The sequence below is a fragment of the Capra hircus genome, chromosome 6 (genome assembly GCF_001704415.2).
Source record: "Capra hircus breed San Clemente chromosome 6, ASM170441v1, whole genome shotgun sequence".
Lineage (NCBI taxonomy): Eukaryota > Metazoa > Chordata > Mammalia > Artiodactyla > Bovidae > Capra > Capra hircus.
The window spans coordinates 61,813,039-61,830,116 of NC_030813.1; the positions used below are offsets into that span (position 1 = coordinate 61,813,039).

At 39.7% G+C, this 17,078-nt stretch overlaps 1 protein-coding gene across 4 annotated transcripts in view; it reads right to left on the reverse strand.

Moving 5' to 3' along the window:
- The window catches only part of ATP8A1 (ATPase phospholipid transporting 8A1), a 230,379-nt gene that overhangs the window by 13,137 nt on the left and 200,164 nt on the right, over nt 1–17,078 (reverse strand). For all 4 annotated transcript variants that reach the window (XM_018049411.1, XM_018049410.1, XM_018049412.1 and 1 more), the window contains 2 exons: nt 1,052–1,140; nt 215–307 (listed from right to left, as the gene is read on the reverse strand). In XM_018049411.1, coding sequence (XP_017904900.1) covers nt 215–307; nt 1,052–1,140 — 182 coding nt within the window. The remainder of the gene's footprint in view (nt 1–214; nt 308–1,051; nt 1,141–17,078) is intronic.

Here is a 17,078-nt window from a genome sequence, read left to right on the forward strand (position 1 = left end):
AACTGAACTGAGCACCAAGCAACCTGGCTGAGGTCGCAGGCAGCTCAGTGAAGAGAGATTTGATTTGAATCTGCATCTCTCTGATTCCAAAATCTGTCAGTGACACTGCCAGCTCCACGTTAACAGATAAATACAAGTTTAACTGCTTATTTCCAACCGCTAGCAAAAGAAAAATGTAAAGCTCACTGAGAAAAGAACATAGTGTGTATTTTACCTTTTTCCAAGCACAACTGCTCCTGGGTCTTGAGATTTTGCCTCCAGCTCCTGAACTTCATCTACTAATGTTTTAAATGCAGTCCTCTTGATACTGCAAAAACATAAAAGGGAAAGAAAAGAAAAAGTATAGAAGTATTTGTATGAAGATTTAAAACATTATAAAACAAGTTGTTACCATGCTGCTTCCAAGTACAATAGTAATCAGAGTACAAGGAATTTTTTCTTAGAATCTAAAAAATTATAGTAATTTTGGGCATTAATATAATTATAGAAACAATAGTCATAAATAGTTTAGGTTGATAGTAATAAAACTTTCATAGTTATTAAACAAGCATCACATTAACTAATGATATCTTTTTTGTGGGAAGAGAGAACATTTTAAAACTTACAGTCCTTGAGAAGGATTAATAAGATTGTGGACTCTTCTAGTCTCTATTTTATATATGTTTAGAATCAGGTGAGCAAAAATTTCCTTTCACAACTATTGTTCACTGAAAATTTATGTGTGTGTGTGTGTGTGTGTGTGTGTGTGTGCGCGCGCGCGTGCGTGTGTTTGGAGATAACAGAACTTTTTCTTCTACCTTGAAGGGGTTTTTCAGGCTGATTAATAAAAATGTTAATTGAAACTACCTGCTTTACTTCTGCTGGCTCTTTTAAACTAATATAGTTTTCTAGTTCCTCAGTTGGTCCTTTCTCCTTTATTTACATAGAATTAATTAATATTTCTAATTCCTATCTTGTAAGCTCTATATTAGAGTTGACGTTACAACTAGAGAAATCTGAGGATTAATACGCCATCTATGTTGTTATGTACATAACTGAGTATTATACTTACACCTTATACACCACATCAAGGAGCAAGGAGGCCACAGGGATAAATAACAGGCCCGTCCAAAAGACTCCAGAACTGAACAACATGGCTGCCTGAGTATCAGAAACAGTATAACTTTAAAAACCATAAAAATACATCAGTAAATACAAATTAAGTTTTTATATGATTTCAAGTAAAATAATTTTAAGAATCTCATTCGCAAGAGGGCATAAAATAACTCTGAATTCAAACTTGTGAAATATTTGGAATTAAAAGTCTAATTTATGAAAACATGCCTTTCTATTTTTCCCTCAGTAGCTAATACAGCAAAGTTTTATCATGAACCAAATCTTTTCATATTTTTATATTAATTTTTTATTATTGTGACCAAAACATGGAGTAATAAACTTTGACCTTCTTTTATGGTGGATTCATGTCAATGTATGGCAAAACCAATACAGTATTGTAAAGTAAAATAAAGTAAAAATAAAAATAAAAATAAAAAAAAAGGAAAAAAATAACTTAGAATATAAAAAATTATCTTTTTGAGCAAACTTCAAACATATACTGGATTAAATTCTCTTATAATACAATACATAAAATCAGTCCCAATTAGAAACTAAATTTACTACTTCTGGAAAATAAAAATTTACTTTTTCTAAAATAGTACACTATGCTAAAACATCATCCAGATACATCATGAATACAGTATAAACAAGTTAGGGTATCTATGAAAAATAACAATTTGATATTATATAGGAATAATACTAATTTTTGTTCAAAGATTTATATAACTTGTTTCAGTGTATTCTGAAAAATTATTTTAACACCCTTTCATTTGTATTAAATCCCAAATTGCTATATCAGAGCCTTTGGGGTTGCAAAGAAACTGATTCTATAATAAAAATTAATACACTGTTAGTTGTTTGTGATTATAATAAAAACCCCTTTATAATGTAATTAGATTACCTAGAGCTTAAAGTGGATAGTGTCATATAAATAAATAAAACCAAAAGTAACATTTTATTTCACTTTGAGTCTATTTGTTTATCAAGAACAAATTTGCAGTACCTATTTAAATCCATAAACGTATTGTTATAACTCCGTTATATAGTAGCCAACTAATGCACACCCATTTACATCCCACTAAGTATCACACAAGAAACTTGTTTTTAAATAGTTGTGGGTCAGGAATTAAAAATGATCTAGAGTTTAATTTATATAGGTGGTTTCACAATTATACATAAACAAACAGTCCTAATCAATCCATCCTTATCAAATATGAAGACTGCTAATTTTAAGTTGTGCTTCAGATTACCTATTCATTTTGACTCTCATTTGGAAACTGGGAGCTGCTATTTAAAATTTTTGTACATTAACAGAAGCTTATTGACACCGACTCTTGGTGCAGAATACTTCAGTATCTCAGATGAAAGAGCTCTGAACACATTAAAAACAAGAACATGCTATTACCCCAAATTTCAGAAAATAAACGTTGCCACGTGGATTCAGTGGAACAGCACCCACTTTCCGGACACCACCAAGACGAAAGATATTCACATAAAAGTCATTTTATTTTATAAGCAAAACATGATCTTCGACATGCTTGCTGACATCTTCAATAGTGAAAACCAACAATAACTGTGTAATAGGAAATGTCCATCAAGTCAGTGGGTTTTGTTTAGTTGGAAGGAAGCTTTTGAGTTAGGTAATGACTGCAAAATGCCACATTTCTTTTTCCTTTTGCAGGAAAAAGGTAAGATAAGTCTAAGTCATGTAACTGAAAATAACCTCGTTTCTTTGGTTTAATTTTAATCTCTTTTAATTTGGGGGGCAAGAGAAGAGAGGTTTATTCTTGCCTTTGCCACCTTGTATTAAATGTCCCCTGGTGGGGACAGAGGCTGCTAATTCTGACTATTGTGATGTTAACTATGACGGGGAGACTGGCGCCCACTATTCAGTCCACCAGCCTTTGGCTTTGCAAATGCATACCATGAATTGAGGGGAAAAAAGTTTTTCTGCGTCATATCTGAAAGCCTGTCAGATTTTTTTTTTCTTTTGCAGAGTTAATCCAAACCTAAGAGATTTAAAGCCGACATTCGCATTAAAGACAGAGAGTCTCTTTGTATTTTTTGGATGAAGAGGGGGGGAAAAATAAAATCCCACAGAGGTATTTCCTTCCTTTCTGTACAAGAAAGCTCTCTCTCACTCTGTAGAGACCATTTTTGTCTCTAACTTTTCACATCTCTCCACTTGCAGGCAGGTCAGCTGGGAAAAGACGCCTGGTCCGCAGACAATGGGGGAACAGGGGCAGCCTGTTTGGGGCTGGGCTGAGGCTCCCGCCAGGGCAGCTTGCAAGTCACTCTTAACGTGGGAGATTGGGGGGATCACGCCAAGTGGCCCCGCCACCCCTCTCAAGGCCCTTTGAAACCAAATGGAATCTGCCACAAAAGTGGCTCCCGGGGGACTTGAGAGGATCAGCCCAGGGAGCTGCAAAGCCGGCAAAGCGGAGGGCACAGGCCCTGCTCTGGGAACAAACAACTGCGTGTCTGCAGAGCAATGCTGCCTCGGCATCGGCCTCAGGCTTCAAAAGTGAACTGTCGCTGCCTGAAGACACAGAGGACCAGGGAATTGTTCTGAAATTTCCCTACGAACTTGCGGAGAAAGAACATTTGAGAAAAGCCTAGCTCCTGTGCAGGGAGCGGATGGGAAGGCTTACCTTCTGACCCACAGTGAGGTGACCCCTTGGTACCCATGTTCTCACACAGACAGGAACACTTACTCTTTCACCTGCAGGGTCCTCCAAGTTCAGGCTCGGAAGAGAGAGGATTTCGATGTGCTTACCTGCCTACAAACTTTCAGCAATGCACTTCTTAAGTCTGTCCCCCCCGTTTACCCTATAAATGTCGAATAGGATGCTGATTCTTTCCTAAAGTACAGATGCTATAAGAAGGCCCCTTGGGGAGTGCTAAAACTATATCCGCAGACCCCAACTGGACCAGGGCTGTTTATCACCAGCCCTGGAAGCGGTCCTGGCTCTGTCCCGGCTCTCAGGGCCAGAGGAAGTCACTTCTGGGTCTCTGCTTCCTCAGCTGTAAAGTGGATTATAAGAATTAAACCAATAATGTTTATTAAGTGGCTGCTTTTATTACTAACATTGATTATCAACAAACGTTTTTTTCTTTAATTTTCAAATTCCTCTAAGCTCTCTAGTCTTGTGTTCCTTTTAGTGATCTCTCCCATGAGCTTCAAGGAAGGAAGTGTTTTTTTATCACAACATCAAATTAAATGCAAGTTTATAAATGTCATAGTTTTCATCACATTAACATCTACTCCTCTCCAGACTGAAATTGGCCAAGTAACTGAATCTTAATAAATTGCCATTCATCTCAATTTGCTAATTTAATAAATGGAGATAAATGTTTTTTAATTCATAAAAATTATTCAAGATTGTATGGGTACTATATATTAATTTGGAAGGGAAAATTATTCAGAGAATAGTGCTGTAAAACTTGGTTAGTTTTCTGGGAGGGGGAAGGGTATAAGATAAATTAATATATTAATAAATACCAGAGGGGTTAAGAATTAATGTTAACAACAACAAAAAACAAGAAGTGATTACTAAGTGTCTAGATAAAACTTTATAAAAGGATTTTCTAAGCCTTAAAATGGTGAAAAAAACTATAGAAACCACTACAATATTGTAAAGTAATTAGCCTCCAATTAAGATGAATAAATTAAAAAAAAAGAAACCTATTCAAAAGAAAAAAAAACTATAGAAAGAAATGCTTTAAAGAACTGATTCATGAAAATGTAGAAGCACCACAGGTTCAAAAATAACCTAACTGAAAAATAAACGATACATAAGAACTTGGAAAATGGCTGTCAGAAGTATATGAGATTCTGCATTAATATCTGAGATAAAAATAGACCACTTATTTTCATAAGAGTAGCTAAGATCCCAATAGACAGGCAAAGGATCTGAGAAGGTATTCACAAAAGCAGCACCAAGTAATCAATAACATGGGAAAATGTTGAGCCTCTCTACAGTTGCAAAAACATTACCAAATTAGATCAGATTTGAACAATTCACAATCACACCTGGGGGAGTGGGAAGGCATGGTGAAACAGGTCTGAGTAGTAATTTACACTCCCATAAGCAACGCACTCACTTTGGGAAAGGCAACTGACATGTGTATCAAGAACAAAAACATTCATTCCTGTTAATTTGGTAATTCAATTTCTGAAACTATGTGTTGAAATTTGGTACACTTTTTGGGTAGAGGTTACTATCCCATTAAACTGTTTGTGGTTACTAGTCCTGAAAGCACTTTGTCCAAAAGCTTGTCATGGCTCAAACAAACCACAGCAGCCTCTAGTCCTGGTGAGTCACAGGATAGAGTAGCTTATTTAAGTCTTTGAGAAATCATAATAAAGAACCTACTAAATAGTGTTTTAAACCAAGGTTTCCAAGATGTATTTATTGACCAAGGGACACTTTTCCCCGTATATTGCTTACTAATATCCCAAGGAACTAATTTTGGGAATTGCAAATATTCACTGTGAGATTTTTAAAAACAGTAGAACACCAGTGAAACTCATAGGAAAAACTACATGGACATTCCACAAGAGGTGGTGACCAAACCCATTCACAAGAAAAAGAAATGCAAGAAGGCAAAGTGGTTGTCTGAGGAGGACTTACAAATAGCTGCGAAAAGAAGTAAAAGCAAAGGAGAAAGGGAAAGATATACCCATCTGAATGCAGAATTCCAGAATATAGCAAGGAGAAATAAGAAAGCCTTCTCAAGTGAACAATGCAAAGAAATAAAGGAAAACCAAAGAATGGGAAAGACCAGAGATCTCTTTAAGAAAATTGGAGATACCAAGGGAACATTTCATGCAGAGATAGGCACAATAAAGGACAAAAACGGCAAGGACATAACAGAAGTAGAAGAGAATAAGAGGACTTGGCAAGAATACACAGAATATACAAAAAAGTCTTAATGACCCAGATAACCAAGCGGTGTCATCACTCAGCTAGAGCCAGACATCCTGGAGTGTGAAGTCAACTGGGCCTTAGGAAGCATCACTACAAACAAAGCTAGTGAAGGTGATGGAATTCCACCTGAGCTATTTAAAATCCCCAGAGATGATGCTGTTAAAGTGCTGCACTCAATATGCCAGCAAATTTGGAAAAGGAAAAGTCAGCAGTGGCCACAGGACTGGAAAAGGTCAGTTTTCATTCCAATCCCAAAGAAAGGCAATGCCAAAGAACGCTCAAATTACTGTACAGTTGCATTCATTTCACATGATAGCAAAATTATGCCAAAATCCTTCAAGTTAGCTGAGAGCTTCCAGATGTACAAGCTAGATTTAGAAAAGGCAGTGGAACCAGAGATCAAATTGCCAACATTCGCTGGATCATAGATAAAGCAAGGGAATTCCAAAAAAAATCTACCTCTGCTTCACTGACTATACTAAAACCTTTGACTTTATGGATCACAAAAACTGTGGAATATTCCTAAAGAGATGGGAATTCTAGACTACCTTATCTGCCTCCTGAGAAATCCGTGTGCAGGTCAAGACGCAACAGTTAGAACTTGACATGGAACAACAGACTGATTTCCAAATCAGGAAAGGAGTATGTCAAGGCCGTATACTGCCACCCTGCTTATTTAACATTTATGCAGAGTACATCACGCGAAATGCTGGGCTTGATGAAGCACAAGCTGGAATCAAGATTCCTGGGAGAAATATCAACAACCTCATGTATGCAGATGATACCACTTTAATGGCAGAAAGTGAAGAGGAACTAAAGAGCCTCTTGATGAAAGTGAAAGAGGAGAGTGAAAAAGCTGGCTTGAAGCTCAACATTCAAAAAACTAAGATCATGGCATCTGATCCCATCACTTCATGCCAAATAGATGGGAAAAATGTGGAAACAGTGTTGGATTTCATTTTCTTGGGCTTCAAAATCACTGTGGACGGTGACTGCAGCCATGAAACTAAGACACTTATTCCTTGGAAGAAAAGCAATGACAAATCTAGACAGTACTAAAAAGCATAGTCACAGCTATGGTTTTTCCAGTGGTCATGTATGGATGCGAGGGATGGACCATAAAGAAGGCTGAGCACTGAACAATTGATGCTTCTGAACTGTGGTGCTGGAGAAGATTCTTGAGAGTCCGTTGGACTGCAAGGAGATCAAACCAGTCAGTCCTAAAGGAAATCAACCCTAAAATAGTCATTGGAAAGACTGATGCTGAAGCTGAAGCTCCAATACTTTGGGCACTTCCTGTGAAGAGCTAACTCATCAGAGAAGACCCTGATGCTGGGAAAGCTTGAGGGCAAGAGGAGAAGGGGGTGCCAGAGCATGAGATATTGCGTTGGATGGCATCACTGACTCAATGGATGTGAGTCTGAGCAAACTCAGGGAGATAGTGAAGGACAGGGAAGCCTAGTACATGTGTGACTGAACAACAAGATAATATTGTCCAAGCTATTCACAGAATGTAATTATTAGGAAGCTGACTGTTTGGATGATCCCTGAATAAACAGAGAAGTGGATTATCCTAGCATTCTCTCAGGAGTCTTCTGTTATCACATATATACTCTCCCTGGGATGGTTGACGGTTTCTATTATCTACAAAGGGATCAGTTATGGTCCCTCCCTGTGGCTCACATCTCTTGCTTCTGCTTCAAACACAGATTATCCAGTTCTGAACTTGAATGTTACATATGGTAGTTTATTCTCTAAGTTGTGTCTGACTCATGTGATCCCATGGGCTGGGGCCCTTCAGGCTCTTCTGTCCATGGGATTTTCCAGGCAAGAATACTGGAGTGGGTTGCCATTTCCTTCTCCAGAGGATCTCCCTGACCCAGGGATTGAACTGTGGTCTCCTGCACTGCAGGCAGACTCTTTACCGACCGCGCTACATAGGTACTTCAAACTTAATACATCCCCAGCACACACTGTCTACCTCCCAGACCTGCTCTTCCTTTGTGCAATCTCTTCAGAGAACAGCTTCATTGCCACCTACCTGAGACAGACACCTGGACTGTATTTGTGAACTGTCTCTTGGTACCACATCCATCATATAGCCTGGTTCTCTTGTGTTCTAGTAACTTTGGACCTGTCTACTTCTTTCTCACCCACTGCCATTATTCCAGTCCAAACTTTGCCTGTCCTTATAGACGCATGGGTGGACTTGTCGACTCCAGTCGTGCTCTGCTTCTAGTCACTCCCCACACTGTAGCCAAAGGGATGTTTCCACAGTGTAAATTAGATTTGAGCAGTTCTTGGATGAAACCCTTTCAGTGGCTTCACACCACCCCCAGGATGGCATACAAAATTCCATAATATGATTTCATGACCTTTCCTATTTGACTTCTGATTACTTCCCCCATATCATCTCTCAAGACAGCCCTCATTTCTAGCTACACCACGTGTTTCAGATCCTGGAAGCCACCCAAGCTGATTCTCGTCCTGAAGCCCCTGTGTCTATGATTCTTGTTGGCTTTTCAACTTTCACACTGGACGTCACTTCTATCCTTAGATTTGGGTTAGCTGACTCTACTTTGTGCTTCCAATTTGGGTAACTATTCCAAAATGGGTAACTATTATCCATTTTCTAATTACCAACTATGATCCTTGTAAGAAGAGGAATACACCTTGATGAATTCTTACAATCCAAGTGCTTAACCACCAATCAGGTGTTAATAAATAATTGTTGAAATAAGTAAGTTCTTACAACTTAGTGTTTAGAATGATTAAAAGCCAAACAACATCAGAGCTTTGGGACTATATTCCTGAGATGTTGCTTGGTTTTCTTGTTCTGGCATGGAGCTATTCTGGGAGCAATCATAACTAGATATTTATGTAATTTGGGGAGAGAGGAGTAGGGCTTGATCCATCTTTTTTCAGTGGAAGTCCCCTCCCTCCCTGTTGTGCTTTCACACTCTGGCCTCATCAGTGTTTGCTCCTCCTGTCTGTGACTCTCTTCGTCCAGGGAGCCATAGGTCCTGCCCACCCCGCTCTGGTCTTTGCTCAGAGGTCATCTTCAGAGCTCTCCCACGGCCACGCCACCTGAAACAGCACCCCACCCCGTCTGCAGGGCTTTCCATCCTCTTTCCTGCACTGGGGTTCTCCATAGCACTCACCATCCGTGTGCTGGAGAATAGACACTAAGTTCACTACATACAAACGAGTTCTGTTCTGCGAGCACATTTATAAGCCCAATTTGTTCATAAGTCCAATGAAATTAGCCTAGGTACTCAACTAACACAATCAGCTATATAGTACTATACTAGGATAGATTCACAATACTTTGAAAACTCCCAAAGCTTGTATTGCATACAGCTTATATATCCTATCATGTGCTTCTTAGGATTTGGTCGAGTGTGGCTTCAGATCCAAGAATTTAAGTGTTTTTTTTTCTGGCTACAGCTTCTCTGAAACAGTTGGGTAGAACATGATACGGTTTTGTGAGCCTCGAAGCCCATGACCTCCACTGTTCTCTTTTCAGAGCCATCTACCCAGTTAATAGATAATTAAACTCCTCTTATCTCCCTGGGTTGGGAAGATCTCCTGGAGAAGGAAATGGCAACTCACTGCATTACTCTTGCCTGGAGAATTCCACGGATGGGGGAGCCTGGTGGGCTACAGTCCATGGGGTCACAAATAGTCGGACACAACTGAGCGACTTCACTTTCACTTTTCCATCTCCTATGTCTCAGTTCACCCTTCCGATCTCCTCTGAAAGCATTTTCTCCATGAAATCATTTTCATTAAAAGAAAAAAAAGTCAGTGCTCAACTTCAGGTTTGCATTTATTGCTTCTTTTCATACAAACTTTCTAGATTTTTCCCACCGAGCTGTGGATCTTCCCTTCCTATTGCTCTTAAGTGTTTTGTCTCTGCTGTATGAGTTGAACGTTTCTTTGGAAAAGGTAGGTTTCTGTGGCTGTGTTTCACTTTCAGTCCCATCTCATTTAGCCTACCTGCACGGTTACATTCTCCTTGAGCTCCCTTTCTCAGGGGATGAGAGGAGCTGATTCACTGAACCTGAGATACAGTGATATCCTTTAGAGTCTTGAATGCTAAAGACCACACAGAAGAACTATACAAGAAAGATCTTAATGATCCAGATAACCACAGTGGTGTGATCACTCGCCTAGAGCCAGACATCCTGGAATGCGAAGTCAAGTGGACCTTAGAAAGCATCACTATGAACAATGCTAGTAAAGGTGATGGAATTCCAGTTGAGTTATTTCAAGTCCTAAAAGATCATGCTGTGAAAGTGCTGCACTCAATATGCCAGCAAATTTGGAAAACTCAGCAGTGGCCACAGGACTGGAAAAGGTCAGTTTTCACTCCAGTCCCAAAGAAAGGCAATGCCAAAGAATGTTCAAACTACTGCACAATTGCACTCATCTCATACACTAGCAAAGCAATGCTTAAAATTCTTCAAGCCAGGCTTCAACAGTATGTGAACCGTGAACTTCCAGATGTTCAAGTTGGATTTAGAAAAGGCAGAGGAACCAGAGATCAAATTGCCAACATCTATTGGATCAATGACAAAGCAAGAGAGTTCCAGTAAAACATCTACTTCTGCTTTATTGACTACACCAAAGCCTTTGACTGTGTGGATCACAACAAACCATGGAAAACTCTTCAAGAGATGGGAATACCAGACCACCTGACCTGCTTCCTGAGAAATCTGTATGCAGGTCAAGAAGTAATAGGGTATGGGGAGGGAGGTGGGAGGGGGGCTCAGGGAACATGTGTACACCCGTGGCGGATTCATGTTGATGTATGGCAAAACCAATACAGTATTGTAGAGTAAAATAAAGTAAAATTAAAAAAAAAAGCAATAGTTAGAATTGGACATGGAACAACTGACTGATTTCAAGTCAGGAAAGGAGTATGTCAAGGCTCTATATTGCCACCCTGCTTATTTAACTTTTATGCAGAGTATATCGTGTGAAATGCCGGGCTGGATGAAGCACAGGCTGGAATCAAGATTGCTGAGAGAAATATCAATAACCTCAGATATGCAGATGACACCATCCTCATGACAGAAAGCGAAGAACTTAGGAGCCACTTGATGAAAGTGAAAGAGGAGAGTGAGAAAGTTGGCTTAAAGCTCAACATTCAGAAAACTAAGATCATGGCACCCAGTCCCACCACTTCACTGTAAATAGATGGGAAAACAATGGAAACAGTGACAGACTCTTTTTGACTCCAAAATCACTGCAGATGGTGACTGCAGCCATGAAATTAAAAGACGCTTGCTCCTTGGAAGAAAAGCTAAGACCAACCTAGATAGCATATTGAAAAGCAGAGACATTACTTTGCCAACAAAGGTCCATCTAGTCAAAGATATGGTTTTTCCAGTAGTCATGTATGGATGTGAGAGTTGGACTATAAAGAAAGCTGAGCGCCAAAGGATTGATGCTTTTGAACTGTGGTGTTGGAGAAGACTCTTGAGAGTCCCTTGGACTGCAAGGAGATCTAACCAGTCCATCCTAAAGGAGATCAGTCCTGAATATTCATTGGAAGGACTGATGCTGTAGCTGAAACTCCAGTACTTTGGCCACCTGATGTGAAGATCTGACTCAATTGAGAAGACCTTGATGCTGGAAAAGATTGAAGGCAGGAGGAGAAGGGAACGACAGAGGATGAGATGGTTGGATGGCATCACTGACTCAATGGACATGAGTTTGAGCAAGCTCTGAGAGTTGGTGATGGACAACTCTCAGAGAGCTGGTGAAGCTGGTGTGCTATAGTGCATGGGGTCACGAAGAGTTGGACACGACTGAATGACTGAACTGAACACCTATATTTTTAATGCAAAATATAAATAGAATGCTTTTACTGCATTAAAATTGTGCCTTCTCCTGGCAACACTGCCCTTGATGTATGAAAACCTGATATGAGCTCATCAAAATCAAATCTGCTTTCAGGTAATACTGTGTTATTTGAATTTAAACTTGCAAAGGTTTCATATATAGGCCTGGGAAACACCATGGTGTGACAGAGGTCTCCAAGTTGTGGGAGCCTTTCTCTGAAACTTAACCCTTTCTGTCTGAATCTGTTATGGTACCTGGGCACGGGGTTGAACTCAGAGGTACATAACAAGCATCAATGGGTCAACACTAAATGGTGAGTTCATCACTCTGCACTTTAATCAGAGACAAATTTCAAGCTCATGTGGACTTTGGCTTGAAGAGATGAACTTCCATGGAAGGTTTTCTGCTCATGTTGGGTAGTGAGGCTTGAAACTTCCCTCTGATAAAACCTGAAGACAGAGGAATGCACATGCCAAGTTCTATGCTCTGGTGGTTATCATTGAGATAGGTCTTTGATGTTTTATTTTAGCACAACAGCATTCTTACACAATTTCAATTATGTGATACACATTCATGCCAAAATACAAAATTTTTAAATCACTCACTAGCTTATTACTAGCATTTATATGCCATAGCCTCTGACCCAATTTGTACTCTATGGCCTCGGGTACTTTCTAGAATACTATGAATTTCATAAAGAAAAACAATCTGCCATGGTTTAAGGGAATGATGTAAATGATAATCAGGTAATTTTCTGTGACCTAGTCTTTGCTAAACTTTTCAGTTCTAGTTCCAACCATCCCCTCCCTTGGCAACTCCAACCTCCCTCTTTGTTTCGGCTGCTGTCTACTTTGAACGGTTTCCTTGTTTGCTCAGGTGCTAAAGAATCTGCCTGCAATGCAGGAGACCCAGGTTTGATCCCAGGGTGGGGAAGATCTCCTGGAGATGGGAATGGCTACCTACTCTGGTATTCTTGCCTGGAGAATCCCATAGACAGAGGCGCTTGGTGGACTATAGTCCATGGGGTCACAGAGTTGGACATGACTAACCATACACTACTTTGAAAGTCCTTCTTTCTCTTGCCTTCCTGAACAGTGCAGGGAACAGTAGTTCCAAGAAACTGTTCTAAACTCTCCAAGCTATAGCGTGCAGAGTGGCTTCTCCTGGGCCAGCCCCTGTGCGTCCTGATCTTACATTCTAATGTTCTGTCAATTTGTTGGTTTGCTCACAACTCAGGCTCCATAGAAGGACTCTATTTTGTCAACTTTTGATCCACTGTCACCCAGTATAGGTTCTGATGCAGAGGCGCTCCATAAATGTCAGTTGCACTGAGCTGAATTGGGCTCTTATGCGGGATGAATTACTTTCTCCGTAAAAATAGACAGGGCAGAACACCCAGAAAATAACTAAGGAGAAGGGTGTTTCGGATAAACCTCAATATGTTTGCAATTATTACCAGAAGCTCTTGATTACTCTGAGACAAAGAAAGCCCTTCGCTTGGATTATCCCAAACAAACAAAAATTTTAGAAAATATGCAAATTGTTTCAAGCAAAGAAAATCTGAGAAAACATGCAAATGAGATGCCTGTTCACAGCGTTTCTGTGCTCCTTCCCCCTTGGACATTCCTGGGTGGCGGTGAGGAACTGAAGAAGGCATGATCACCCTGTGGGACTCAATATTCAATCCAGCTAAATAATGCGAGAAACAACCTTTGTATCTCCACTCTCTGCAAACAAATGATTAAAAAAGGTTATCAGAGGAATAGGAGGAAGAGCTACTTGGGACCTAGATCAATCAGAAGCTAAGTTTTTTTTAAGTAAAAGTTGACTGTGTGTCAATGTGCTGTGATTGTGCTTAGTCGCTCCGTTGGGTCTGACTCTGCTACTCATGGACTGTAGTCTCCAGGCCCTCTGTCCATGGGGATTCTCCAGGCAAGAATACTGGAGTGGGTTGCCATGTCCTCCTCCAGGGGATCTTCCCAACCCAGGGATCAAACCCAGGTCTCCTGCATTGTAGGGAGATTCTTTACCATCTGAGCCACCAGGATCAATCAGATCAATCAGAAGCCAACTTTATTTTTTTAAAGTAAAATTTGACTATGTATCAATATATACTGAGAAATGAACATGCAAAAATAGTCTTTTTTAAAAGAAATCAAGAGCATTAGAAACTGTACAGCTCTGAAACTTTTATAGGGGTGTAGTTCCCAGAACAGTAAAAGTAATTAAGAACAGAATTTGTTTTGCTTTATTTTAATCTTCTTCACTGTGCTATTTAAAAAACTTAAAAGTACCAGAAAAATGATGACAAAATTAGTAACAAAATATTCTTCTTGCTATGAGAAATACAATTTAAAAATGTTCTGATGCTACTGGAGAAGTTATATTAAAGATAAGGTACCATATCTCAGTGCTCTATATTTTACCTGCTTAAAAGCCATCTAAAAAAAAAAAAGGTAAAAAATCAATACCATGAGATAGGTACTATTTTATTCTCATTTTAAAGATGAAAAAATAAAGGAAAGTTCAAACAAGCAAAAAAAAAAATCTCATAAAACATCAATTCTTTGATTACTAGTAACTCAATCTGTGAAACATATATGGCCTATGTTGCAGATGGCAGGAATTTTTTTTCTTTAAAAAATTTATTTTCCTAATTTATTGAGATATAATTGACATATAACCTTATATAAGTTTAAGGAGTGCAAAGTGTTGATTTCATACATTTATATATTGCAAAATCACCACCATCTAACTAACATCTCCATTCATCTTCTAATTACCATCTGTTTTAGGAAATTATATTTTAAAAATTCAAAACTTCAAAAAAGATTTACCTATGGCAAGACATAAACTGACATATGGCTTATGTAGAAAAATTGTTGACTATCATGGCAGAGACTTCTAGTTGCCTCCTAATATGTTTCTGCTCACTTTCTTAGATGCAGCCACTTGAATCTTGAATCATCTTTTCCTCCAGCTCAGACTATATTCCTCTGGCTGTCTTATTGTAGCTAAGTATGACCACGTGACTAGCTTTGGTTAATGAGAGCTAAGTAGAAATACGGTGGGCAACGTCTAGGAAAGAACTTCAAAGAGAAAGGGTTAATTTTTTCATGTTGGCTGGAATGTTGATAAAATGGCTAGAGCTTAAGCAGCCATTTTGGACTATGAGGAAGTACACTAAGGTTTACTATGCAGCAAGATAGAAGAAGTCTGGTCTTTGATGACTGTGCAGCTACCACAACAGTCTTGAACTATCTGGCTCCATTGGACTTTTTTTTTTCCATATGAGAGAGAAATGTTTCTATCTTGTTTAATCCAGTTACTTTTTTTAACATCAAAAATATGCCATAAAATAACTTGCTTTGCATGATACACACTAGGGGGGCTAAGTGATAATTTGGAACCAACTAGCTTTCGAACTCATTGACTCATTCTTACCATATCACAGAATGCAAGAGTTGTGTCCAATTATGAGGTTTATTGAAGCAGATGGCACGGTGACATTCATGGTTTCTTTTATGAGCATTTCTGATTGTTCCCTGGCATGCAGCTCAAAAACAAGCTGTACCGGACTCATGAGCTAGAGCGCTAAGCTAGGAGTGGTGATCTACTTTCTGCCCCCTCACTGGCTCCTTTCATAGTGCTCTTTCCTACTTTTTCGACTCCAGTGACACTGACTTTTCAGTCTTCGAACACATTAGCCTCATTCCTGCCTCAGAGCCCGGGCATGAGTTGTTCTGTTAGCCCTGGAATGCTCTTCTTCACTTGAAGGTATCTCTGGGTCATTTAAACTTCAGCTTAATTGTCCCTTCTTCCAAAAGACCTTCTTGGAGCAGCCATTGCAATCCTGTCCCTTATCATATCACCCTGTTTTCTTCCTATCACTTTGTGAAATCATCTTTAATCATTCAACATTTAGCCATTTGTTAACTGATTTAGTGACTTTTCCCCTCTTATTCACTGGTCCCGTCAACCTGAACACTCATGGGAATCTTGCCTAATTAATCCACTATTCAGACACCATGCCTAGAACCAACTACATACTTGATGCATAATTATGGAATGAATGGATGCGAGAATGAAGTGACTCTAGAAAACAAACAGCCAAAGTTCTGCCATACTAAGAGCAGCTTTATTCTGCTTTCCATGCCTTGCTCACTATCATGGCACTTGGGGTGCACTGCCTCATCCCTCACATTTATGACATCCATATCCCATCATTAAAAACAAAATCCTTAAGGATCTTGACCAATTCTGTTCACCTGTGCATCCTCCACTGCTTAACACAGAGTAACACACATACCCTAGATGCTCAATACATATGTGCTCCGTATTGTAGGAAAAGGTGCTGTGCCTACAAAAAGCAATGCCAGCTCTCACAGCAACTCTAAAGAGAACTCTATGCCCATGTGTGTGCCCGTGTCCTGATCTGCCGTTGGTCACATTGATGTCTCTGCTTCTCAGCATTTCTTCAAGACTTCTCTTTACCAAATGGGCTCGGAAGTGGCCACGTGGCCAGCTTCTAAGATCCGTGACAGTCTGCCTGTCTCATTCACTGTCAGAGCTCTGAGGATGGTGACCAACGGCACGTTTTATTAGATGGGGCCCCAGCTGTTGGTTGGCTGAAGAACATTCGATAGAGTTTAGAGCAGTCGTTCTCCCCAGGCTACTTGGCTAAACCCAGTCATCTCGGACGAAACTCCTTCACATCAAAACACTGCCCCACCCTATCCACCAGGGCAGGTCTTGTGACCTATAAATTGTTACATGCTATCTAGGTAATTAAAAGCTGAGAGATGGATAAGGACTATTTGAAACCAGGAAATTCCTCGTACGTAAAGTGACTCACTGTGTTGGTAAAATGGGCAACAGCACAATTTAGGAAAATCTTATCACTAATGTGGTTGATTAATACCTTTCCTACAGGGGTGACAGTAAAGGGTTCAACAAAGATTTTTATTGTTTTTCAGAGAGACTTTACAAACCTCAGTCAAGAGATCTGAAATTCTGTAAAACACATGCTCGTTCCTTAACTCCAATTTCCTTCAGTAGTTTTATAGATCCCCCAGGCCAGGGAGAGCAGAACCAGATGGCGCTCGGGAAGACTTTACAGCGTGTGTCTGCGCGGCCGCGATGCGCTGGAAAGCTCTGCCGCTACTAACCTTCTGGTATGCGTCGTGATATGAAATGATCCTT